Source organism: Bicyclus anynana, chromosome 5 (assembly GCF_947172395.1).
Source record: "Bicyclus anynana chromosome 5, ilBicAnyn1.1, whole genome shotgun sequence".
NCBI lineage: Eukaryota > Metazoa > Arthropoda > Insecta > Lepidoptera > Nymphalidae > Bicyclus > Bicyclus anynana.
Genome location: NC_069087.1, coordinates 4,960,330 through 4,987,691, shown reverse-complemented (window position 1 = coordinate 4,987,691; position 27,362 = coordinate 4,960,330). Strand labels below are relative to the sequence as shown.

Below are 27,362 nucleotides of genomic sequence, written 5' to 3'. Positions count from 1 at the left end.
AATTTGGAAGCAGATAAATTAATTAAGCTATTCTCTTTCAACTATTTAAATGTGATTTGTTAGATTTTTAGACGTAAGTTTACTGTAATCAGCCAATAGCGTCGACGCAGAGAAACATTGACCAATCAGAGCAGAGAGAGTGACGTAGTGGGTCGATGAGTTGGAGGGAAAGGATATATGGTAGAGAGAGGACAAAAAAAGAGATCGGTGTGAGGAAAAAGTCAATAATTATATATAAAAGTGCATAAATACCCATGTATTGTCATTGATTATTCTTATGTATTATAAATACAATAAATTATATGCGATAATTCTGGTGAAAAAGGCAGTTGTGTTTTTATTCCCGCTGACACGGCTAATACTTATTTCATGGTGACCCTAAAGAATATTATTGTTGTTTTCACTTTTCCCGTGGAAAGAAAAGCTGCTACCAGGATAAGACTCATTTGTGCACCCTGTCACAATATGAATTTACCATTTTTCATGAAAAACATACAGGTTAAATAAGAAAATTTATGAAATCGCAAATCAAAGCACGAAAATTAACCAAACAAGTAAACAAAAACAAACCACCATCTTGCATTTAATATTACCAGTCTAAAACTTTTAAGTATTACTTTTACTCAGTTTTAATAGATTATGATTTAAATATTTACAACGAAATGATTATTATTTATATAAACCGTATAAATATTAAAATAAGTTTCAAAGATTATGGATTGTTTGTTTTGGTAAATCATAAAGATGCAAAATATAAAATTTTCTACCATTTCTACCAAGTCCAATAAATAGTTAAGCTGGCAAGACGTCAGACAAGGACACACAACCATTGGGAGCCCTCTCGCCAGGACCGTTTTTTGCTAGCTATCACCTATAAACAAATAGCTACCTTAAGTCAGTAACATTAGATCTCATTTTAGCTTAGCAAAAATTTTAGGTGTACAGTCTTGTTATAAGTATAAGGTCTTTGGTTTTAGTTTACTGTACAACCCTGCGTGACCCTGCGGCCTTCCTGGGCCTTCCGCCTTACAAAAGTCTAGCAGTGTACCATTAAAAAAAAAGGCACTACTTCGTCTAACATGAATATTTCAACTGATTACTGAATAGCGTAAATATCAGTTTTTCGCTAAAATAACGTTACTACCTGCTACTACCACTACTAGACTAGTGTTACTTTACGTAAAATGACGATTATTGTGTCATTTCCTTGAAAACACAATACTGTATGATGATTACAAAAACAAAAATACGATGAAAAACGATGTAGTGTTAATGTCTGATTCTTGAATGGTACACCGAGTTACATAATAATCCTGCTGACCAGAAAAAAAATACAATTGAGGCTGGGGACCAAAGGATTTTTTTTTTTAATTCTTTACTAGTTAGCCTTATATTCGACTACAGAGAAATAATTTAATGACCTTTATTTACATTACAGACCAAGGAACATATTTACAGACGTCCTCTTTTTCCGTGCACCATTTAAATCTATACCTACCCCGCACTTAATCTGATGTGCGACGAGTGCCACACAAGAATAGAAAATGAATGAGGGCGCCGTAGTCACTTAATGTCGTTCGGTAACCCTGTGTTCTGTCATCCACTTACACAGAACTGGAACTAACTTGATACTTTGTTTTATACGTATATACGATACTTTATGTATGTTCTTATTTTAAATAACTTGATCTTTTGAAAATAATATTACTATCTAAGATAAATTAATAAATATATTTTGAAAATACATCACTGTTTAGCCCCAAGTATCATGTTATAGGAACTAAGTTTGGTGATTTGCATTTATCAAATTTAAAAGAAAATAAATCTCATCTAAATAAATGTATTTTACTAACTACTCTTAACAAAAGAAAGTGAGAATAGACTGCAATGTTGGTAGTAGGCCAAATGGCAGGTAGCTGGCAGGTACACCAGCGTTCTGACGGTAGGAGGGGCTTTTAGCCAGTCCGGCACAACCCAAATGGGTGTCCATAAAGATATCCCCCCTACGGAGAAAAAATAATAGAAAAAAGACATTATTATTTATAGTTCCAATTAATTAAAAAAAAAGCTTGTTTCACTAAGTAGGTATATAATCATAGTATTATATGATTTTAATTTAACCTCAGCATACAGAAAAACACTCTATATTCTGAGGATTTAAGATTAACCTTCAGATAATTACAATTTATTACACAATATCTTTACTATCAAAAAACTGTTTTAGCATTTCACATTTTTCCTTTTCAATCTTTAATAAGTTACCTTGTTCTCTTTCTTTTAATTCTAACATTTGCAACTCTATAGACTGCTTTATTTGTAACTCATGCCTCTGCAACTCCAACTCTTTTTCCCTTAATTTTAAAACCTCATTATATAAATCATCTTTCAACAGTCTGTTGTGTTCTTGCCTTTTTAGATATTCAAGCCATTGTTTTTCCAAAATTAATTTACTTTGAGTTCTCTCAGATTCAATCCTGTTAGCCAGTCTTGTTTTACGCAATTCAATCATAGCTCTACTTTCATTTTGAATCTGTAATGGCAGGTTAAAATCATTCACACTTAATTGTTTGTGACATCTTCTTCTTTTAGAGCATTCACTTATAGCAAATTGGTCACAATCTACATTATATTTTGTATAAATATCTTCCATTTCTTTAAAATATTTAAATTTTCTGTGCTGTCCAGTATCCAAACACTGTTTGTATTTTTTTGTCAATGCATTTATCTTCCATCTGACTTGATCAGCTGTCATCTGAAATAAGAAGTCAGAAGAACTTTAACAGAGTTGTAATACATTCAAAAAGCATAATACTTGTAGCCTATTAATGATTAATTAATTATCAATGGCTCTTCTTTTCTAAACAGCATATTTATCGATCATTATATTTGTGGGAACTCATACTACATTTTATTGTTAAGACTGTTAAGGGTGACTGAGATTAATATAAGTATTTTTTTTGTTAATTGTGATTATGAATAGAAAATGCTGGCTAATTAATCCACATCTAAAGTTTTAGAGGTACATTGTACAATAATAATTGTCTAAAGGATTCCAAAAAGTCACGTAACAACATCTTGCATTAAATATTTTTATTTAAAATAGTATCTAACAGTGTGCTAGATAGTGATAAGAGTAGGGACCTACATATTAATATAATTACAGAGATATTATAGTTTTAAGAATAACTTTAGTTTATTTTGGGCATTTTCTGATATATTTATTTCTGATGTATTCAGCGCCGGCCCAAGGTAAATTTTAGAATGGAGCGAGATCCAATTATGGCGCCTTTCCTGTTTGCTCCTAACATTATATACTAAGGACGTTTGAAAAGTTCGTAGCCTAACGTATATCGGAATGTCATACATTTTTAACCAACTTCAAAAAAGGAGGAGGAGGTTTCTCAATTCGACCGTTCGATTTCGATTCGATTCAAGCCGTTTAAATCATAAAGATTTTAACTGGATTTTCAGACACTTCTTTCAGATACGGCTTTAATTAACACAGCACTAACTTGGTACCGCCTTCAAACTGATTAGAAGGTAGATGTTATGTTTCGCTACAAAGATCGAAAACAAATAAATTTCTTTTCGATCTTGTCTTTACCATTTCGGCGCCCCCTAGGATTTGGCGCCTGGAGCGACCGCTCCGTTCGCCGTATGGACGGTCCGGCCCTGATTGTATTGAAAACCTACCAATTAAATTTTAATTTTATCTAAATTACATTTCTATGATATCAAAAACTGTTCACAAAAACTAAAAAAATAAAATGTATAATTTTTTTGTGGTATTTTTTTTTATTGTTTGTATATGCAGATGTCAAGAAGACGCGTGACGTTTGTTTTTTATGGGTTTCACCGGCTTCACCATGCTGCTTGTAAAGACTCATTCTGGATGATTTTTATTTCTGTGATTTGACATAATAATCACTGTACACACCTCAATACTGTAATATTTTAGACTTTCAGCAATAGCTAGCCATATTCTTTTTTTCTTTTTAGGTGTTTCCAGTAGACCCAGTTTATTTTCATACAGTTTTAATAATGTTTGGGTAGCGCTGCTTGTCCAGACTGCACCTATAAACAATAAATGTTTTAGTTAATTATTAAGAGTCATACATAATACCTGATATGAATCTATAAAACTAATATTTTATTCTACATAGGTACTTACTGGACTTTTCTGCATTATTAGCTACGGTTGAATTTACAATTTTATGATCTTTGTTGGAGCATATTGATTCAGGAGGTATGTCTTGCTCTGTTGGTAAAAAAAATAAATAAAAACTATGCTTATTGTCATCTACTACTTTTTCAGAGAGAGAACATTAAACTTAATTTACCATTGTAAAGAACATTCTCCACATAATACGATTCACTTTCATTCATCACTAACTTATTTTATAATTAGTGAAAATCGAAATTAAATACTCGCAGTCTCGCAACGCAAAATAAGAAATTAGTAAATATACAAATAGTTCCTCACTTCCACACACAGCAGTACCAACATTGAGTACAATAGAAAAATTTTAAATTACCTCAATTAAACAATACACACACACATCGACAACGCATTTTAAATTTTTGATTTGACATTGACAAATGACCCTGACCACCTGACCACGCCACGGATAAAAACAGTCATTTTTAGATGGGGTTGGCAACTGTCAAATTGGCACCATCATAGCTTCCCTAATGCGTGTGCGTGAAAAACTTTGAAAAATTACAAAATACAAATTTTTATTTGTATCCGATAAATAATGGATAAATATATAATTTTTTCACTGAATATAATTAAATCTAATGTAATATACGTGTCTATGCTCCTTGAATGTCGCTTTGAACGCAAGTGGATTTTCATCCTCCTCCTAACAAGTTAGCCCGCTTCCATCTTAGACTGCATCATCACTTACCATCAGGTGAGATTGTAGTCAATGTCAAGGGCTAACTTGTAAATAATAAAACAAAAAAAACTACATGCTACATGCGGTTGAATTACAAAATTACTTTGACACCTATCAAAATTATAAATAAATCTTTTGTCTATGGTATTTAAGGAATACGAATACTCTTAGACCATTAATAACAGGACTTGGCTCGCTAACCGTTACCCCTCTGGCAAAGATCAAAAATCTATGATCTAATTGTTCTACAGAATCGATGTTGCATTGTTGTAATCGTTTTCGTCGTGTAAGGAGCTCCCTAAAATGCCGGTTTGTGTAGTTAAATGGCATAATGGTATTTAAACCTTAATTTTATAAAATTTTTAATAACAACAATTTATAAAAAGAATCGATTCTTTTGACGAAACAGCCAAACATCGATCAGTAATCGAATATTCTATGTATTTATCTGTGTATGTGTGTATAGTCTAAGCAATGTCACAGTAAATATATATACAAGCAGTAATTTGACTTCATACTAGAGGTCGAAACACGAGCTATACCTACGCACCTCGAACTCAGGGCGTGCGAGGGGTGCAGACAGTCACGACTGTGCCGCAGTGACGAACGCACGGTGCATTGGATTTTTTAATTATGACGACTAGGAAAAATAGCCTCGCAAATGGTGGGCTATTATTAAGTTTGTTTAATATTTTGTATTCTAAGAAGCATAATTTAATATATATATATATAATATATATATATAAAATGCTTAAATAGTAAAATTGTGTAAATAGGTAAATGACGAAAACGATAATATAATATTATTAAATAATGATTTATTATTATTTATATATTACTTGTAGAAAAAATATTGTATAATCAAATAACTACCTATTGGAAGTCTATATTTTTTAGCTTTATATTTTTTAGGGTTCCGTAGTCCACAAGGAACCCTTATAGTTTCGTCATGTCCGTCTGTCCGTCCGTCCGCAGTTTAGGGCAGTGACTATTAATACTAGAAAACTGTAAATTAGCGTGAATATGTTATATATAAATGTAAACAAAGTCGTACAATAAAATCTTGAAAAATATTTTTTAGGGTCTCCCCCTACATGTAAAGTGGGGATGATTTTATTTTTGTTTTTTTTTTATTTCACAGTGTACCCCACACTGTGTCCCCATCGTTGGATAGGTCTTTGAAAGTTGTAAGGGGCCATTAACATATTTTGATTTAGGGATCCGTTTGTAAAATATTAAGCTTTTAAGCTAATTTTTGTTAGAGTCAAGTGTCCCGAGCCTCTACCGGCTAAATGGTTATTCATAGGCTATTAAGCCTGTTAGTTAACGGCTAATAAGCAATTGCTATTTATCGGAAAATAGTCGACCAACTTAAAAAACGTAATTGGAAATCGAAAATTGCATACTAATTCCGTTGTTAGTTAAAAAGATAAAGTTGTCAGTACGATTACTCAGAGTCTGTTAAAACTAGAAAGATGAGATTTAGTAAGAGTATGTATTTAATATACGTCTAAAAAAATTAAATTAAAAATTAATTAATTTAAATTAAAAATATAATTAAAAAAAATTTTTTTGGTGTTCCTTCCCTACATGCCAAGTCAGGATGAATTTTTCATCGTCTATTCTATAGTGTGGGGTATCGTTATCAGTATTTTTGTGCATTACATAAGGGATTAAAGGGCTAACATAATCTACGGAACCCTACACTTCGCGTGGCCCGACACGCACTTGACCGGTTTTTTATTATTTAGTCAAGTAGTGTGGAGGTAATACTTAGATGGCAATCACCAAAATAAACATATTATGAATACGACCTATCCTTCAAGGTAATTGATTAGTATCAGCCTTGTTTAAATCTACCAATCAAAAAACAACGCGCATTTTATTGTGCACTTCCTATTTTACTACAATTTTCAAAGTATTTTATTTGTTTACATAAAAAAAATATATTTACAATCACAAAACTAAATGGAAATACAAAGTTGGCAAATGTAATTAAAATGCCGGAGGCGGGCAACGCTATCATGTTTACGTACCACGCGGCTGTAGGTATTGATTTCAAAAATACGGTTGAGTTACAATACTGCTTGTATATATTTTTACTGTTGCAATGTGTTTGTTAGTTACTGTGTAAAAATTACGCATGGACACAGAATATACTTAATGGTGTTAAATGTTTTCGATGTATGAGTTTACCTCGTCCCCCTCAAAAAATGACAGACTTGTTTGTTGGTGAATTTGGGTGCGAACCACGTCCAGTTATTAATGGTCTAAGCGAATACTAGAACCACAGAATAATACATGACTAGAACCAAAGAGTAAATTATGATAGGATTTGATAAGAACTCAGAGCCATTCATCTAGTTATAAATAAAGCGACGCTTTGTTTGTTTGTTTTTCCAATAATTATGTGAAAAATGTTTTTTTTTTCTTACAGTATTTAATTTTATTTTACAAAATTGAAGTTGTTTAGTAATTCAAATTAATGGCTAATAAAGCGCTTGCCCTCCTTTTGACTGATACCATATCATATAAAAGTGATAGTAGTGACAATGAATCAAGCAGCTGGAGTGACTTATGCAGTTTAACATCTGAATTTTCAGATGATGATGATGATGATGAAGAGGATAGACTATTCTTTCCTCTCATGCAGTACCTAATTAGATTAAGAAGAGAACGTGTGGACGACTACTTGCACATCATAGAATCTTACACTGAAGCCGAATTTAAAAACCGATTAGGTTTGAGTCGAAAAATTGCCTGCAGACTTATTGGTAAATAAATCATGCATACTCGACTAATAAACATTTTTTCAGCAGTATTATAGTCCATCGAGAACTAAATATTACAGTAGACTTCATTAAAAAGATCTACCTATCTACTTATAATTATTCTGTAGAGTTAAAGATGAAAATCATGTTGAAATTTTTAAATAAATACCTGCTTATATTGTTTCAGATGATTTAGAGAAATCTGGTATAATAGCTAATCACAAATTTGGCTTAAAGCCATTGGAACCAAGATTATGTTTCTACATATTCTTATCATTTATAGCAAATACAGAACCCCTAACACCAATAGCCACAAGATTTGATATATCAATATCTTCCACATTCCGTGTTATAAGAAGAGTAGTTGCATGGATTTTAACCAAAATGGATGATGCTATCAAATGGCCACAAGACATGAGTGAAATCATGACAATATGCGACAACTTCCATAATAAGACGGGGATATCTAATATGCTAGGAGTGATTGATTGTACACATGTGAAAATTGAGAAACCAAAGGATGCACCAGAATATTGTAACACAAAAGGATATTTTTCTATTATCCTGCAAGCCACTATTGATGCAAAATTGCGGTTTACTAATATATATTGTGGTGAACCAGGATCATTAAGTTGTGCAAGAGTTTTGAGAAAGTCTCCTCTTTATCATACTGCAACACAAAACCAAGCTGGTCTATTTCCACATGATACATTTTTAGTTGGCCATTCAGGATATCCTTCTTTAACATGGCTAGTACCACCTTTCAGGGAAAACAAAAGACTGACTTTGAATCAAAGAGAATTTAATTCTCTTCATGCTGCTACTAGGAAATTAAGTGACAAAGCTTTCAACTTGTTAAAAAATAGATTTAGAAGAATAAAGCTATTTACTGTTTATAGAAATGTTACTTTTATAACTGATACTATTGTAGCAGCATGTGTATTACATAATTATTGTTTAAGTGAAAATGAATAACTGAGATATAATAAAATAATGTAGGTGTAGTACATGTAAAGCTTTAATTAATTTATACGACATCTATTATTATATTATTTAATAAATTATTACACAAACATTGACCCGTCTTCTTCTTCTTCTTCTTTCTTCTGGGCCGTTTCCGCACTTAGCCAAGTGTTTGGCCGTTGTGCGTGGGTCCCTCGGTGTAGGTTCCCGCTGGATTTATTCCATCCAGCCGAGCTCGCTCCAGAAGCTAACATTGACCCGTTCTCAATTCTGATATTACAGTAATATTTAAATGGTGAATTTGTTTTACCATGCAACATGATTTTATAGGATCAAAATTATACATGTAAAGCTTTAATAATTTATACATGAACTGTCATCTATTATTATACTATATAATTTAATATTAATAAATTAATACATAAACATTGACCCAGCAACAATTTCTCAATTCTGATACAGAATATTTAAATGGGGAATTATAACACAAACATTGACCCAGCCACAGTTTCTCAATTCTAATACAGTAATATTTTAATAGGAATTATACATCCATGTAACATGATTTTATATGATCAAAATTATACACGCAAAGCTTTAATAATTTATACAACATGAACTGTCATCTATTATCTATTAATATACTATATAAATTAATATTAATAAATTATTACACAAACATTGACCCAGCCACAGTTTCTTAATTCTGATACAGTAATATATATATGGGGAATTATTCATCCATGTAACATGATTTTATATCATCTGAATTATTGCGATCATTTAAAAATTTTCTTAACAAAGCACATTTTTGCCTTTCAATTTTAAGGATATCCTCCTGCATTTTCTCTCTTAACTGTAATTTTTTTAGTGCTATTGACTGTTTCATTTCCAATTCCTTCTTCTTTAGTTGTAATTCTTCTTCTCTCAACTTTAGACATCTTTCGTACCTCTCATCTCTTATTTTCTTTTGTTCTTCTTGCTTTCTAATATACTCAATCCATTGTTTATCCAATTCAACTTTAGACTTGCGTTCTGCTCTAATTTTTCTGAACGGTGTAGAGTTTTTATAAGATATTTTTCCATTTGGTGCATTATGGTCTTTGTCTGTGTCCTGACCATGTATTACTCCTGATGCTAACCTATATGCTCCACTGTCTTCATTATATCTGCCAAGAAAGTGATGCATTTCATTGAAGTACTTGAATGCTGTAGATCCTTGTCCATTATCAATGCAATCTTTATATTTTTTTGTAAGGGCATTGATTTTCCATCTGACTTGATCAGGTGTCACCTATTGCAAAAATAGAGCACATTAAAGATTCGCAGATTTGTAAGCTGTGGTATTTTTTAGGAAATTTATAGTTTGAAGAGATAAATTAAGTAGATTTTACTATTGATAAATAATAAAATATAAAATAACATCATAAATGTTTTATGGTAATAAATTAATTTAATATAAGTACCTCAATGTTAAACGATTTTAGTTCCACTGCCATTGATATCCACATTTTGGATTTCTTCTTTGGGTTGTCTAACATGTTAAGTTTTGTTGCATACAAATTCAGTAACATTAATGTTGCATTCTTCGTCCAAATTATATCTAAAAATATAAAAGAACACTTTATTCTATAAACCCTAAATCATATTCATATATATCATATTATCAATTTGTTAATTTTAGCTATGATGATAAACATACTCAACTGTTATCTATTTAAATAAAGTTCTTTTGACATGCATGTACAAATGGTGTTTCTTAGAAGTCTCAGAAGACAATTATCTCTCTTATTTAGTCAATAGTTTCTAATTTACATGTTATGAATAAAGAGGTCCTACTTAATAAAAATACAGCCTCAATAGCTCAGTGGTGAAGAGGCCAGACTCATCATCAAGAGGGTGAATCCAAACCCGCCTGCTGATCTATCATCATACCCACTCTGATAAAAAGAGGATAAACAGATACCCATTACAGAGCTCTCCTATTATGAGAAGGGATATGAAGCTTAGACCCACAACATTGCTCTACTGCAAGTTAGCAGGCTTTGGATGATAATTATGTTTGATTCAGTATCAATCAATCTATCATTTCTTACAATTTCATCTTACAAAAAGAAAGCTCAATAATCAATAAAAATAAACACTTGTAAGTGGCTGGACACATTGTCCATGATCGTTGTGTACTTATCATTTACAACATATTATCCTGTGTCCTAGCTATATGTGCTTCAATAAATCAATAAAATAAAATATTTCATAGCTTGACCCAGGACTACAGGATACACTAACCATAACAACGATGAGGCAGTAATCAAAAATAATATTGTACTGAACATAGGTACTCACTTTGTTTACTTGTCTCACTAGTTTCTATTTCCTCTTGATTTATTTGATGTGACTGGTCATAATTCGTGATGCTTATGTTCTGTTTGTAAGGTGAAGCTAAGATTCAAGAAATATAAAGTTATTAAATAATAAGTTACAATTATTGTATTGCATACTTAGGTAAATATATTTTATTGTTACGATGTATTGATTTCTAAGTGCATTCTAGATAAATAAATGATATATAATAATCCACTTACCCTCATTATCCAATATAGCCAAAACGGTTACATTATCATCTATATTTTCATCCATGGCAAATAATTATCAATAACTTAGATTACAGAAAGTGAAATGACAAATAAATTCAATTAATTCGTTCAAATTTGAATTGAAATCCACTAAAAGTTAAAATGGCTTCTCTTCTCTTTTCCTTTGTATTTTATTGATTTGTTAACATTTTTTTAAAATTGGCTTTAATTTGGTTTACAGCTCTGATTTCTAGTCCTTTGAATTTGAGTAATTTCGGCACAGGTTTTCTCAACTCAATATTATACTAAATATTAATAGCGTATTGCATTTGAGATTTGGGCACAGATTAATAGATGTAATTATTAATGCGTCCAAATTAAAGTTGGGTGGTCGTGGCGTGTACTATGATCATTACAGTCACTGATACATTGTTTTTGATATAAATTATTCTTGAAAGATTATTAAAATTGACATTGACAGTATTCTATAACTATAACCTTTGTTTTAATCTATGGTTCAGTCCATGCCATTTTCTAGTCTATAGTGATCTGTGCATGCCATTGACGTTGCTCGCTTGAATTGATGTGACATCGGATCGGATTCATCGGAAGATATTTACTTACTTTCCGCGACAAATAAATGATAGAGATAACTTGTTTTACTTGGTTTTAACCAAGTTATTTCCAGTAATAATGGCTAGCTGTGGGGAATTTATCAAAAATCAATTTCCTCTTATAGATGAGGAGTTAAAAAAATATGTTGAAGGTAAGGTTATAGAGTACTTATTTATTAGGGTTAATTTTTAATTAATTTACCGTATTGTTTAATACATTATTTTTCTATAAACTTCGTTGCATTGAATTTAAATGGACTTTAATTTAAAAGTAGTGGGCGCACGCAGTATTGTGCAATAAAAAAAAACATCATTGATTGTATATTATTACAGACATATTGGACAATAGTGCCGGAGAATTTGAAGATACAGAGGAAGTGTACGAGGCAGTAGGAGAAATCTTACAAGGAATATCAGAAAAAACTGAAGATGATATCAGGTAACCGTTTTTACAATATTTTCTTCTACAGATAATATTTATCACTTACTTACACTAGACAAAGCAGCTGATTTTAACCTCCAAAACTGAATTTTAAAATTACAACATTTTTACATAGCAAAATGTTTAATATGTACACTAATAATATCTATCTGACATTTTTGTAACAATATCTTTTTTTTGCCTTGATAAAATTACATACATTTATTTTAGAGAAATATGTGAACAATTATTAAACATGTTACAACCTGAAAAATCTGCTAGCACAAATGGACCTAGAAAAGTTTTGGATGCACCAATACATTTGGCATCCATGAGTACTAATGCAATCGAAACTGAGGATCTAAAGAGTATATGGCTACAAACAAGAGATGACAGCTTAGTAAGTAATTACAGCTAAACTACATCAAAAAATCATATTAGTAACTATTTAATTGTACTAGCCGTGATAGCCCAGTGCATATGACCTCTGGCTCTGTGGTTTGAATCCGATCTGGGGTATGCACCTCCAACTATTCAGCTATGTGCATTTTAAATATCAAGTGTGTCAAATGGTGAAGGAAAAACATCCTGAGGAAACCTGCATACCTGAGAATTTTCTTAATTCTCTATGTGTATGAAGTCTAGTGTGGTGTAGTGAACCTGACCACTCTCATTCTGAGAGGTGACTTGTGCTCAGCAGTGAGCCAAATATGGGTTGGTAATGATGATGATGATGATGATGGTAATAGTACTAGCTGACATCTCAAGGTTTCAATCATGTTATTCCTGTCCCTGTGAGAATGTGGTAATAAAATATAGCCTACAACACTTGCAAAAAACTTTTTATTGGAAAAAGAATTTTTAAAATTGGTTCAGCAGATCTTGAGATTCCCCTACAACCTCACAAACTTTACCTGTTTATGATATTAGTATAGAAGTATAGATATCCACAAATAACATGACTTTTTATAAAGCCATGTTATTTGTGAGTGACTTAGGCTGTATTTTATCCCAGTATTCTCATGGAAACAGAAACTATGCAGGTGAAACTGCAGGATGTCCACTAGTCTAGCTGATAAGCAAGTACTATTATTTTGTAAATTAATTCCTTAAAATGTGATTTTGATAGAATCCATCAGAGACAGATATTTAATATCCATATCTAGAAATCTTGCTGTGAATTGTTTGTTAACATAGTGGTATTCAACCACTGTGTTTATTTTTTAAAATGCTTCTTCTATGTTAGAGATACAAAAATGAATATGTTGTAGCATAATTCAACTGATAGACAGAAAATGTGAAAGTAAGGTTTTATTTTTTAAAGAACTTAGTGACAGAAAAGACCAGCAGCTTGATCCATTTTTCAATAATCTATACTTATAATAAATCTGTAGAGAGGTCAATTCTGTACATGAAATATATTTCCAAAATAACTATTAGGGTGATCAATACTGATGCCAAAAATACAATCAGTTAAATTTTTGTCTGTCTGTATGCTCATTATAGAAACAAAACCTACTCGACAGATTTTAATGAAACTTGGTACTATTATTCTTTATACTCCTGGGCAGGTTATAGTATACTTTTTATCACGCTATGATCAATAGGAGCAGAGCAGTGAAGGGAAATGTTGGGAAAATGGGAGAAGATAATGCATTTTTACAGCAATACTACTGTAAGGGCTGGATTAAAGAGGTCTAGGTCTAGGAGCTAGTTTGTAATGAAAATTTGTACATATATTTTGTTTTTAATATTACTATGATTGTTAGCTGAGTTTTTGAACATCCATCAACTCAATTTTATATTTAGAAGGTTGATGCACGAAAGTTGGAAAAGGCTGAGGCAAAATTGCAACAAAAGCAGCAAAAACAGAAAGATGCCAAGGTCCCGGTCTCCATCCCAGTGTTACAGACTGCAACAGCATCACAGGTCACCTCAAAGAAAGACAGCAAACTCGAAGCTAAAGGAACTAACAGGACTCAAGACATAAGGATAGAAAACTTTGATATAGCTTATGGAGACAGGTAAATACAGTAATATTATCTTCCTAAAGAAAATGTTGATAAGAGGTGGAAATATGCTAGATCTGTTGTTATATCATACCAAACTATTGATTGTAACAAATAGATTCTTGTTACAAAATAAAGTAAAAAAATTACGATTTGAGATTTTGATGCTTTTACTATTATAAATATTGGTAAATTCTTTGTAATTGCAAAAAAAATATTAAACATTTGATTTCACAAAATATTTCAAATTATTTTATTCTTTTATTTTATTCTTTACTAGTTAGCCCTTGACAACAATCTCACCTGATGGTAAGTAATGATGCTATCTAAGATGGAAGCCGACTAACTTGTTAGGAGGAGGATGAAAATCCACATCCCTTGCGGTTTCTACACGACATCGTACCGGAACGCTAAATCGCTTGGCGGTACGTCTTTGTCGGTAGGGTGGTAACTAGACACGGCCGAAGCCTCCCACCAGCCAGACCTGGACCAATTAAGAAAATCTCAATCTGCCGGGTATCGAACACAGGACCTCCGTCATGTAAATCCACCGCGCATACCACTGCGCCACAGAGGCCGTCACATCACATCACATCACATTATGTCATAATTGAACATTCATACTATATTTCATACATCATATATTTTGTTATGCTGTAGACATTAACTCTAGCGTATTAGTATACCTTGAATTTTAAACTAAGGAAAAACATTGAAAACATGTTTGTCTTGTAAAATCTTCATGTCTAGTTTATACCAACAAGAAATATGAATTAATTAATTAATTGCAACAATGTACAAGTAGGTAGGTTGAAGGTTCTATAAGTACTTATTTCTGATTTTTTAAAGAATATTTGCCATATATTTAAATAAATGCTACATTCCTCTTCCCTTCCAAATTGTATTGCAATATTAATATATGATTTGCCATCTTTTATTAGGTACATTAATCAGGTCCACTGAATATAACTACTTGAACCACTTAAGTGGAGCGATTTTTATCTAGATTTGTATCTTTTTTGTACTCCTGTAAAGTAATCTAACAACTAAGAAATTGAGTATGATCTATACTACAGCCTTTCTTGATGAGTACTGTTTACCAACAAATAAATTTGAAATGAAGGTATAAACGCGTGTCATTTTATAGCTTATTTATTTTAAATTATGTATGCTTTGTTATTAAAATGTTATATAAAATATATTAACCATATCTAATTATTCTAAGCTTGTTAATCAAATTTATCAATTTAAGAAAAATAAAATTATAATTATTATTAGGTGTGAAATGACTAGCAATATATACCCACATTTTTAATTTGTTTGTTGGTAAACAGTACTCATCAAGAAAGGCTGTAGTATAGGTTTGGAGTGAAACCTTACTGACAGCCTAACATTGTTGTCTGGATTGTCCCTTTTTCATGTAAAAAAGCAAAAACTAACAATTATTTACTGTTCAATCTAACTATACCTTAAGCCATACATAAAGTAATAAAAAAACATTGTTCACAGAGTATTATTACAGGGCGCGGACTTAGTTCTTGCGTTCGGCAGACGGTACGGTTTGGTCGGACGCAACGGTTTGGGCAAGACAACATTACTGCGCATGATCTCGTGCAAACAGCTGAAGATACCTTCGCATATCTCCATCCTGCATGTGGAGCAGGAGGTGACTGGGGATGACACAATCGCATTGCAGAGTGTTCTAGAATGTGACACAGTTAGAGAGAATCTGTTGAGGAGGGAGAAGGAGATCACAACTGCTATCAATAATGGGTGCGTAAATATGGTTGCCTTGTAAGGAATATTAATATTCCTTACACTTACATTTTTATTATTTGAAGTTTATATCATATGCACAAATAGAAAAGATATCTGTTATTTTGTTTGTACATACAAGTTAGGGTGGCCGCTCACTCACAATTTTTAGTTGGCCGATTTTTTAATTATGCGTGATTTAGTTGGACAGATGTGCGGGCTGTCATACATCGCTATACCTGTTCTATAATCGGCCGACTAAGTCGACCAACTAGAAGTTGTAAGTGAGCGGGGTCTCTTAACGATTTTTCGTCAGTGTGACGTCATGCAAAAACAATATTTAGTATGGGGCATTGGGGCGTGTATGGGGCGTTTTTGAGGGATCCACGGAAACTCCAGAAAGACTTCTCTATATCTCCGAAAGTAGTTATCGCAGATACACTTTTTCAAAATTGCACTACCTAATAGCATACTTTAATATAATATCATCATTAACAATCCATATTCGGTTCACTAATGTCTCCTCTCAGAATGAGAATATTAATATTTGAACTATAGACATAAATGCACAAACAACAAAGATATTAGTAATTTTGTTAGAACGCCCATACAAATCTAACGATCATTATGTACCTACGACGTCATTAATCCGTACCATTTTGTATGGGGCGTTTTTCAGGGAACCGCGGCAGCGCCGCAAAACTGACCCTTTCAATTCCTGTAGCTCCGAAAGTATTGATCGCAGATAGTCTGTACCCAAACTTTTACAAAATTGCTTTAGCATACTCTTAATTTATATACAATTTAAAAACTGTCATCATTTGCTTCTGCTTCTGATCTTTTGCTTCTACACCAGATCAACAGACCAGAACCTGTCATCAGAGCTGACGGAGGTATACGCGCAGCTGGAAAACATCGAGGCAGACAAGGCGCCCGCGCGCGCCTCCATCATCCTCAGCGGGCTGGGCTTCACGCCCGAGATGCAGGCGCGCGCCACCAGGACCTTCTCCGGCGGCTGGCGGATGAGGCTCGCGCTGGCGCGGGCGCTGTTCTCCAAGTCAGTTGATATGATGATGCACTGGCTACAGTGTAATACTTTAGACGCCTTTTTTTATTGGGTTTTTTTTATTCTTTACAAGTTAGCCCTTGACTACAATCTCACCTGATGGTAAGTGATGATGCAGTCTAAGATGGAAGCGGGCTAACTTGTTAGGAGGCTGACAATCCACACCCCTTCGGTTTCCATACGACATCGTACCGGAACGCTAAATCGCTTGGCGGTACGTCTTTGTCGTTAGGGTGGTAACTAACCACGGCCGAAGCCTCCCACCAGCCAGGCCTGGACCACTTAAGAAAATCTCAGTCGACCCAGCCAGGAATCGTACTCAGGACCACTGTTTTGTAAATCCACCGCGCATACCACTGCGCCACGTAGGCCGTCATCGTGGTTGATATTTGTCTATTTTTTTCATGAGATAAGTCATTGGTCACACATTAGGCCTAAAGGATAAGGTAGAAATCGAGTGCCCATATTTTTTATTAAAAAATACTGCTAGTAGATTGGTATCTCTAATAGTCAGGAATCCCTAGAACATTCTGTACACCTGATTACTAACAAGCTAATTTTCGTGAATATTTTACTTAATTCTTGATTCTGGTAGCTAACTGAGTTACCAGAAAATGAAAGTGTCAGAGCGTCTGAACAAGATAATGGTATCATCGAGATGAAGCTACTCACAAAAAATTTACTTGTTTGTAATCAGGTGTACAAAATGTTCTAAGGATCCCTGACTATAATGATTTCCTCACAGTAAAGGTCCCTGTAAAGTATCCTCGACCCACATATCTTACTTTACAAATTTTTTAATGTTACTGTATGATTTTGTAACAATACCCATAGAAAAAAATATAGAAATGCTTTGACAATTGTTTACAGACCAGACCTCCTATTACTCGACGAGCCCACAAACATGTTGGACATCAAAGCCATCATTTGGCTGGAGAACTATCTGCAGAACTGGCCCACCACGCTTCTCGTGGTGTCCCACGACCGAAACTTCCTCGACACCGTGCCCACAGACATCATGCATCTGCACACACAGAGGCTCGACACGTACAGGTATGTTACATCATCATTCTTCCCTTAATGTATCTCATTACGCATGGGCGTTTACTTAAGAAATAATCGTTTCGGCTGAAAACCGGCCGAAGGCGAAACTGAGGCTGAAGCTGAAATTCGGTTTAGGTTTCGACCGGAAAAACCTCAGACCAATAATTAATAGGACCTGCCTCGCTAGACTTTACTTTTCTGTCAAAGTATATGATCAACGATCTAATGCGATTATAAAAACTGTCTATAGTATCGATGTTAAATACTTGTTATCGTGTTTGTCGGTTAAAGAGCTCCGTAAAAATACCTTTTTGTGTAATTGAATTGTGTAATAAACGGGCAAAAACTTCTAGTTTAGTATAAGATATATACCAAATCTAAGCTCATTTTCCTCAGAAAATGACAGACAATTTTGTTCGTGACTATGCGTGCGATACAGGTCCTTCTATAATCGGTCTGAGGGAAAAACAGATTTGGTCGGACAGTTTCAATTGTTGAGATACCCAATTTAAGTATACCTGCCCCTCCCCCTCCCCCCAGATACAATCCTGGCTACGCCCATGTAGTTACGTACACTGTTTGTTGCAGAGGCAACTACGAACAGTTCCACAAGACGAAGACGGAGAAGCTGAAGAACCAGCAGCGCGAGTACGAGGCCCAGCAGCAGCACCGCGCGCACACGCAGGAGTTCATCGACCGCTTCCGCTACAACGCCAACCGCGCCTCCTCCGTGCAGAGCAAGATCAAGATGCTGGAGAAGCTGTGAGTTTCACACCATTATTATCATTATAGGTATTAGTGCGGGCGATGGAACAAGCTATGTTAGGAGTATCTCTGCGTGATCTAATCAGAAATTAGGAAATCCGCAGAAGAACCAAAGTCACCGACATAGCTCAGCGAGTTGCGAAGATGAAGTGGCAATGGGCGGGGCAAATAGTTCGAAGAGCCGATGGACGTTGGGGTCCCAAAGTGCTGGAATGCGAACCCGCACTATAAAGCGCAATATTGTTCGACCCCCTACCAGGTGGACTGACGACATCAAGCGAGTCGCAGGGATTCGCTGGATGCAGATGGCTCAGTATCGTGATGTTTGGAAGTCCCTAAAAAAGGCCTATGCCCTGAAGTGAACATCTATCGGCTGATATGATGATGATGATGATGATGAGGTATTAGTGGTGGAACGCGTACCAAGGTATTGGAATAGGCGAACGCGCTTCGGAGATGTTGTTTGACCCGCGAATAGTTGGATTGACAACATGAAACATGTTTACAGGCAGATTTCTGTTAAGAATGCCCTAGAAAATGCCTTCTTCAGCTATGGATTCTCATCGGCTGATGTTATTCGACTAAACAGAGCATCAAACATGCAAGAAACACAACACGCAATACCTTGCCTTATACACGCTCTTCAATCTTTGATTGTAAAGTTAACTAACTGGAGACTTTTCTATAATATTTATTACATTTAATTTTTTAGATTGCTATGTGGAAAATTCCTTGTCAGATTCTCTTGCAGAAATTTCCTTGTGAATTTATAAAATTACTAATCTTTTAATTCCAGACCTGAACTGAAACCTATTGAGAAAGAAGTAGACGTGGTCCTCCGGTTTCCAGAGACAGAACCACTTTCTCCTCCAATATTGCAACTGAATGAAGTTGGGTTTTACTATGCAAAGGACAAGGTCATATTCTCGAATGTCAATCTAGGAGCCACATTGGAATCGAGAATATGTATAGTAAGTATATTTCTGTTTGTGTCTGTACGTGAAAACGTTGGTTAAAGTGCTAACTATCCTCAAGGCCTAAGATATATCTTGAGATGATATAGAAAAATATTGATCAATAGCAACCAAATCGAAAATATCCTTCTCTTTTTGTGCAAGGGGACGAAAGAGAGAGTGATATTTACAATAGCCGCGGGGTTTTTAGGCGCACGCAGAATTTATGCCAGATTCCAGCCTAAAAGCTAAAAGAACTCTAAAGGAAAGAACGTTTCTCTTGTCACTTCTATGAGAAGAGGGATGACTGTTGGGTCGCATAAGATTTTGAAACATTTTGAGATCATTGCTGCTGGGTTGTAATTGTATTGAAATCCACATCCTTGTGATGTCAGAAATCAAAGACCTTGTATTTGCGGGAATGCAGAGGTTATCTGTGTACCCAGAAAGGTGTTGTCTGTAGTCATGAGTCATTGTTTAGCTGGCCTAAGATCTTACACTTGCCAGCCACGGGTTGATCCATCTATGATGGTTGTACATGTGTTGAGAGAAAAAGAAGATTTTATTTTCATTCTATCGTCGTCAATATCTCTCTCGTATCATCATGAGATATGCCATTAGCATGCTTGTCGCAAACTACATTCAACACAGCAACTTTTTCCATTTAGGTTGGTGACAACGGTGCGGGAAAAACGACGCTACTAAAGATCATAATGGGCATCCTGTCGCCCACCAGCGGCATCCGCAGCGTGCACCGCGGCCTCAAGTTCGGCTACTTCTCGCAGCACCACGTGGACCAGCTCGAGATGAACGTCAACTCCGTCGAGTTGCTGCAGAAGAGTTACCCAGGTATCCCACCACGTGACACAGAAAACGATAAAGCTGATAAGTATGCTATGCCTCTATTACTATATCTGTGTTTCCCTCCATGCATTGTTTTGTTATATATCTCAGGGATGAGGTAGCGTTTTCGTAATTATCGTCATATTTTAACCGATTTACACATCAACTATTTTCACAATTAATATATTTCTATCTTTTTCATGAATAACTATTTATTGATGAAAATCGCATATTAAGTAATTATTGAGTTTATGGGGAACAGACAGAGAGAAAGCTGCTGAAATGGGCTATTCAAAGAGCATATTAGCCATAATATGTTATATCACCGCACCTGTATATACATACAGGTGCGGTGATAGCCCGGTGGATATGATCTCTACCTTTGATTCATAGACCTTCAACATTTCAGTTATATGCAATTTAAAAACTAAATATCACCTCAATCAGTGAAGGAAAAACATCGTGAGGTAACCTGCATACATGAGAATTTTCTTAATTGTCTATGTGTGTGAAGTCTGCTAATTCGTATTGGGCCAGCGTGGTGGACTATTAGGTTCATCCCTCTCATTCTTAGAAGAGACTTGTGCTCAACAGTGAACCTTAAATGGGTTGTTAATGATGAATGATGAATATACAGGTAAAACAGTGGAAGAGTATAGAAGACAACTGGGCAGTTTCGGTGTGAGCGGTGACTTGGCGCTGCAAACTGTCGCCAGCCTGTCCGGTGGTCAGAAGTCCAGGGTTGCGTTCTCGCGCATGTGCATGGGCAACCCAAACTTCCTTGTCCTCGACGAGCCCACCAACCATTTGGACATCGAGACCATTGAAGCGTTGGGCAAAGGCATCAACAAGTACACTGTAAGTTTATCATATACATAAAAAAATATTGTTGTCTATTTGTCTTTTTAAACGAATAAACGAAACCAAAGACTCTTAGGACCCGGTCCCAGCCTAAGCTGCCGAATCCATTTCGGATTCGGCACTCGGACTCAAATCAAAGTGATTATTGATCAACTTGATCAAGAGTGAATCCACTCTTGATCAAGTTGATCACACTCCTAGCACAGTCTTTCCTAGTTGTAGGGCAAGGGAATATTGGTCATATTATAAAATATATGGCAAATATTCGTTTATAAAAAAAAACTATAAAAAAATTGCCGACTTTACCCCCCCAGAACTTTTAAACGGCTCAATCTATTTTCATCAAAGATGTCTAAGAACACTCGCACGTAAATCACCTTTCGTACCACTACTTACAGGTCACTGCGCTACGAAGCCCGTCGTAAGAGGTTTATTGAAATTGTATCTTCCAGGGAGGTGTTATTCTGGTATCTCACGACGAAAGGCTAATACGAATGGTGTGCAAAGAGCTTTGGGTATGCGGCAACGGCTCCGTGGCCAGCATAGAGGGCGGATTCGACGAGTACCGCAAGATTGTGGAGAAGGAGCTAGAAGCGCAAAACAAATAGGAAAATTTACTTAAAGCAAGTCGTGTCACCGTCGTAAAGTTAGCAATTTCACATAGAGCCCGGCTGATACTGCCGTGCCGTGACATTACACTGTGTTACCGCAAAACACTGTATCTTCACATATATGTGTTACTGCAAAACACTGTATCTTCACGTATATGTGTTACTGCAGAACACTGTATCTTCACATATATATTGAGTTACTGCAAAACACTATCTTCAGATGAATGTATTACAGCAAACCACATTATCTTCAGGTTACTGTGTTACTGCAAAACACTGTGTCTTCACATATATATTGTGTTACTGCAAAACACTGTATCTTCACATATATGTGTTACTGCAAAACAATGTATCTTCATATGAAAGTATTACAGCAAACCACAGTATCGTCAGGTTACTGTGTTACTGCAAGATACTATCTTTAGATTACTGTGTTACGACAAAACATTGTATCTTCCGATAAATGTGTTATTTCAAAACACTGTATCTGCATATTACCGTGATATCGGAAAACAGCCATGTTTTAAACATTGATTGAAACTTTACTTTACTTTATTTTACTTCAGAGTAAAGTGGACCTAATCACTACTATTTGTACTTCACTTTACTTTGAAGTAGTTTTTCAATTATAATCAATGTTTATAAATACAGCTGCAAATTTTTAGATATACCAGATATACAGATTAGATAGTATTTTGCAAAAACCTTTATGGCTCATTTAAATAATAATAAAGTTAAAAAAATTATCTTTCTAGATGTTTTTAGATACAGTGTTTTGTCACAGCGCGTCAGTATTATGCGTATCCGTTTATAGCTTTATAGCTAGTTATTGTTATCGCCTTATTAACATTAATAGTGTGTTTAAAATTTTGCTGCTACTTACAAGAATGTTACAGAATTCTTGTTACAAAATAATGTGTTCATATAAATGTCGTATGCAATAACATATCCGTATGTTGGCTATATTTTGTGTATTTTGTCTGAAAGATGATATATTTTCACTTGAGCTTAACTTCGTTACGGTTCAGTTAAGCCGTGAAAATGTAATAGACAGATAGAGTTTCGCATTTATATTCTTAGTATGGATAAATTACGAAGGTAAAAGGAATAATATCACTGCTAAGTAAGAATTACAAATAACGAGTAATATATAACACCAAACTTTTTGGCCCGGTGAGGGTGTCGCTGCTGTCGCACTTTTAGTCACAGAATAGAGAATGATACAGAATGAGTCTCTACAAGCCGCTGGTGAAACCCATAAAAAACAAACGTCACGCATGCGTCTTCTTAACATCCGTTTGTTGTTGCTATCTACCATGTACTAACTTTTTTCATAATTTGTATTTCACTAACAACAATTACGTAAATTAATATTATAATAAACAAAATAAATAATCAATTTCTACCTGTATATAAATACTCCATCTTATTTTATTTTTTTGTTTTTCTGAACAATTTTTAAAATATTTAAAAATATAAGTCGCCATTTTTCTTGAATAATATTGAAAATTACTAATGCGACGCTTCGTGTCGTACCGACGCTAGAATGTATTAGTTTTTGAATTTGTATTTGGAATGGCTGCATCACTGCCGCGTTCCGTTGCGCTCTATCTGCTATTATTCTTTAATCTGTCTTGTGTTTTGCAAAATGGCGACCGCCAGCCGCGTTAGTTCCAGTTTTGGCCACCGAGTCAGAAAAGTTTATGATAAATTAAAATAATGCGCTTTTAGGTAAATGTATGTTGGATGTTTTAATTTTAAATCAGATATCATTATTAGGAGTTGTATAATAAACTAAAATTTCCGAGGCGCCTTATTAAAATCGCAGTACTTGTACTTGGTAGTTACTTGAATAATAACATTGGTATTTAACTATTCGTTGATATGTTTATGATAAGACAAAAAAAAAATGTTTGGGTTCCTCATAGATTTGATTATTCATTTTGCATACAAAATTATCTCCTTGCAATTATTCAAAAAAATATTTGTGGATGATTTAAAAAGTACCTATGTTAAATTTTTCGTTTGATTTTGTCTTCCATTACAGTTTTATATTTTTAATATAATAATTTACATATCATGTTCATTTTGTTTGTTTTCTTTTTGTTTGAAATTTTTGTTGTTAATGTTACATTAAAGATTGGGTGACTGTACTTACTCGCTCTATTAACTTATAAGGCTCTGTGCATTTGTAGGCATGTTTTGTTACCGACATTTATCACTTACAAGCAGTGTTGCCAATTTGTGGCAATTATCCCAAATTTCGGGGAATTTCAATTCCATTTAGGACTATTCTTCCTATAACACTTATCTTTTTCTTTTTTTTTCTTTACATGACAGTTTTCGAAAAAGTATTTTAAAATTTAGATTAGAGACCTTTACTTGAATTTTGTATATTTGAAGGAATTATATTAATATTTGTTGCCCATATTAAATCCAACTGGTAATTGCCGTTAACGATTGATGAAATAAAAAAAAAAAAACATACATACAGCCGAACGTAGAACCTCCTCCTTTTTGGAAGTCGGTTAAAAAATACCGTGTTTATTACGTCTATTCCATTTTGAATTGCCTATTTGCACAGAGTCAAAAAATGATTTAGAAATATTGTCATACAATAATGCAATTTGTAAATAAAAAAAATGAAATTGGTTCGTCATACTTTAAGATCAGTAAGCAATAATTTTTTGTAGTTTATAGCTTTTTAAACTGTTACGCGTATCGTAAAATAGCTAACTTCACTCGGACCACGACTTTTACACTGTGATGACGATTAGTGTAAAAAGTAACCTTAAATTATAATAATGTAATATAATCTGTGTGTTATTTAAAATTTATTCGTTTATATACCACTATCTATTACACTAAGGGACAAATGAAAATACTGATAATATTTAATGCAAATTTTTATTTCATACCTTCAACCTCATCATTCTCATTAAATAAAATTTTCAGCATACAATTCCACAAAGAATTAGTACTCGCAGATACCATGGCAAATTAAAGTATAAAATTAAATTAAATGAATATTTACAAATAAATTCATAATAGGTTGAATAGGGATTCCTTGCTAAACGTGGGGTAATAACGATATTTTGCTGCAATACCATTTTTTTAAACAATGAAAAGAATTTCGTCTTTAATCTTCTTAATTAATGTATTACATAAAAAATCGTTCCAACCCCACTTTAAGTGTATTAGAAATTCCCTACTATTCAAATACATAATATACCTACAATTAAAATAGTGACTTGAAATATTAACGGAATAGAGTTAAAGTAAGCAACTCATTCTGTTGAAAATGTCAAATAATAAAATTTCAAATGCATCGAAGTTGATATAATAATAATTTTCAAATTAAGCTGTAATACATACATACTTTCATGACTTTATTAAATGCATAATTATGTTTTAAGAAGTACATACGTTATTCTATTTTGTTACATCGGAGGGTACAATATTTTTAATTCAAATATACAATAATAAATTAATTTCAATATGGGACTATTTTTTGATGAATAATGTTTTTTATATATTGATAAATATACGATACAAATGATCTATGTATGAACATATATGGCAACCAAAATTGGTTTGTGGTACAAATTATAAGTAACGCTAGCAGATCACAAAATCTCTAAAACTAAATCTGTCCAGTTGGCAAAGACAAATGGCGGTTGATCACACAACTCTCGCTAACATGCGAGAGGGGTCCTTAAATAAAACATTCAGTAATTTTACTGATGTTTCTTGCGCCTATTTTTAGTTTTGTCCGCGTTTCTGAGCACTTCGGCGTAGGAGAGTTCTAATTTTCTTAATTTATGTATTTCCTGTGACGCAGTGCTTTGTTTTATATCCCACGAATCAGTTTCTGAATTCCAGCCTTGATAGATCTTTCCCGTCCGGCCGCTGACACTGGGGGTTGGGGAATTCATACTCCTATTGTAAAACTGAAGTGTGGATCCGTTCCATTCAGCTTCAGTTGTTCTCACAAGAGGACTTATCTCGATTGGTCTGTAGTCTCTCCTCTTTTTGCTCGACGATTTCTGGTAGGTAATTTTTGGCGGTGATGGGAATACCGGGGAGTCGGCTCCTTGACGATCTTGGCTATGTTTGCGGTTGCGATGTCTGGACTTCTTTCTAGTAGCTGCGATGTATTCCAGTGGTTGACGCACTAATGGTGTCAACACTCGGTCTTTCTCTTTTTCCTCTTCCTTTTCAGACTCTTTCCCTGATTCTTTTACTGTTTCTTTTGGCTTTACGGAAGTACTATCAACCACTGGTTTCTCTTTGTTATTTTTAATATTTCTTTGCTTAGTTTCATTTTTCACAGGGGTATTTACGGACTCGGGGATTGGTTGATCCTTTTCTTTCGTAATGGTTGTTTCAGGTGTAGTTATTTCAGATACTGGAATCGACTGTTCAGACATCACAGACGACAGTACGCTCTGGGTGTCATCAGTGAAGTTGCCAGGAGGTTCCTCCGTGGCGGGAGTCACAGGTGGTACTTTTCCTGTGGTTGTATCGTCAAGAAGGGGCAACTGTTCGCCGTCATCCTTGTTCTCGGCGGCTTTCTTCAATATTGTAAATATTTCCTTGAATAGTTCGCGATATTCTGGTCTGTTGCGGAAACGACTATCCATTGGACTTACGTCGTCATAAATGCTGAAACGATAGTCTTCGCCGTCTGCAATTGTGCAAAGGAAGGAGCCGGGTCTCTCACGTTCTGTTTGCGTTGCTTTATTGCTGGTTTCATCTGAAAAGCCCGAACTTGATGTTTCAGCTTCAGAAAAGTCAGGTGTTTGAATAATCTTTTTACGAGATGTTGTTTCTACTTTCTTTTGTTGATTGTTTTCTTTTTGGCCGTCTTCACCGTGCCCACTCTCTTCATCTGTGTCTTTTACATTGAATTGGCAATAATCGCCAGATGTTTGTGATTCGTCTTGTAGCGATATAGGTCCTGATTGAGTTTGTGTATTTGGCAAACAGATGGGTTTATTATTCTTTCTGATATTCTTCCCTTGCGAAAGTTGGACTTCTAGCAAAGCTTCATACTTCTGCACTAGTTCTCTGTATGGGTTATCGTGGCCGTCTTCTTTGTTGGCCCAAATGCCCTGCAGTAGCTTCTCCTTAGCATTCTGGAAAGATTTACCAAATTGTAACATTGGATCAAGAAATATCATGCGTCCCAATAGTGTTAAGGTAACAA

The 27,362-nt window shown here is 34.4% G+C and overlaps 5 protein-coding genes across 8 annotated transcripts in view; 2 read left to right on the top strand and 3 right to left on the bottom strand.

The window, feature by feature from the left end:
- Positions 1-2,069: 2,069 nt before the first annotated feature.
- Positions 2,070-4,483, bottom strand: LOC112055337 (uncharacterized). Of its 2 annotated transcripts, XM_024095401.2 has the most exons (4): positions 4,341-4,483; positions 4,172-4,258; positions 3,938-4,074; positions 2,070-2,752 (listed from the first exon to the last, which is right to left on the bottom strand). In XM_024095401.2, the coding sequence occupies exons 1-4, from the start codon at positions 4,384-4,386 to the stop codon at positions 2,189-2,191; spliced, it is 834 nt and encodes a 277-aa protein (XP_023951169.2). In that variant the 5' UTR covers positions 4,387-4,483; the 3' UTR covers positions 2,070-2,188. The 2 variants fall into 2 exon arrangements, with proteins under 2 accessions (XP_023951169.2, XP_052737689.1); XM_052881729.1 differs by lacking the exon at positions 4,172-4,258 and having other exon boundaries at positions 4,341-4,477.
- Positions 4,484-7,227: 2,744 nt separating this feature from the next.
- LOC112055335 (putative nuclease HARBI1) lies at positions 7,228-8,745 on the top strand. The gene is made up of 2 exons (XM_024095399.2): positions 7,228-7,675; positions 7,860-8,745. Exons 1-2 carry the CDS (start codon positions 7,387-7,389, stop codon positions 8,645-8,647), a joined length of 1,077 nt encoding a protein of 358 aa, XP_023951167.2. The 5' UTR covers positions 7,228-7,386; the 3' UTR covers positions 8,648-8,745.
- A 49-nt stretch (positions 8,746-8,794) lies between these two features.
- Positions 8,795-11,524, bottom strand: LOC112055336 (uncharacterized). The gene is made up of 4 exons (XM_024095400.2): positions 11,221-11,524; positions 10,982-11,077; positions 10,102-10,238; positions 8,795-9,929 (listed from the first exon to the last, which is right to left on the bottom strand). Exons 1-4 carry the CDS (start codon positions 11,273-11,275, stop codon positions 9,369-9,371), a joined length of 849 nt encoding a protein of 282 aa, XP_023951168.2. The 5' UTR covers positions 11,276-11,524; the 3' UTR covers positions 8,795-9,368.
- Positions 11,525-11,754: 230 nt separating this feature from the next.
- LOC112055334 (ATP-binding cassette sub-family F member 3) lies at positions 11,755-25,051 on the top strand. The gene is made up of 12 exons (XM_024095398.2): positions 11,755-11,977; positions 12,159-12,264; positions 12,478-12,646; positions 14,056-14,270; positions 15,765-16,028; positions 16,867-17,067; positions 17,947-18,129; positions 18,709-18,882; positions 19,682-19,856; positions 20,507-20,687; positions 21,319-21,539; positions 21,995-25,051. The coding sequence occupies exons 1-12, from the start codon at positions 11,905-11,907 to the stop codon at positions 22,148-22,150; spliced, it is 2,118 nt and encodes a 705-aa protein (XP_023951166.1). The 5' UTR covers positions 11,755-11,904; the 3' UTR covers positions 22,151-25,051.
- Positions 25,042-27,362, bottom strand: part of LOC112055333 (cerebellar degeneration-related protein 2) — a 121,530-nt gene continuing 119,209 nt past the window's right edge. For all 3 annotated transcript variants that reach the window (XM_052881728.1, XM_024095397.2, XM_024095396.2), the window contains exon 6: positions 25,042-27,291. In XM_052881728.1, the coding sequence (XP_052737688.1) occupies positions 25,891-27,291 (1,401 nt within the window). In that variant the 3' untranslated portion in view covers positions 25,042-25,890. The remainder of the gene's footprint in view (positions 27,292-27,362) is intronic.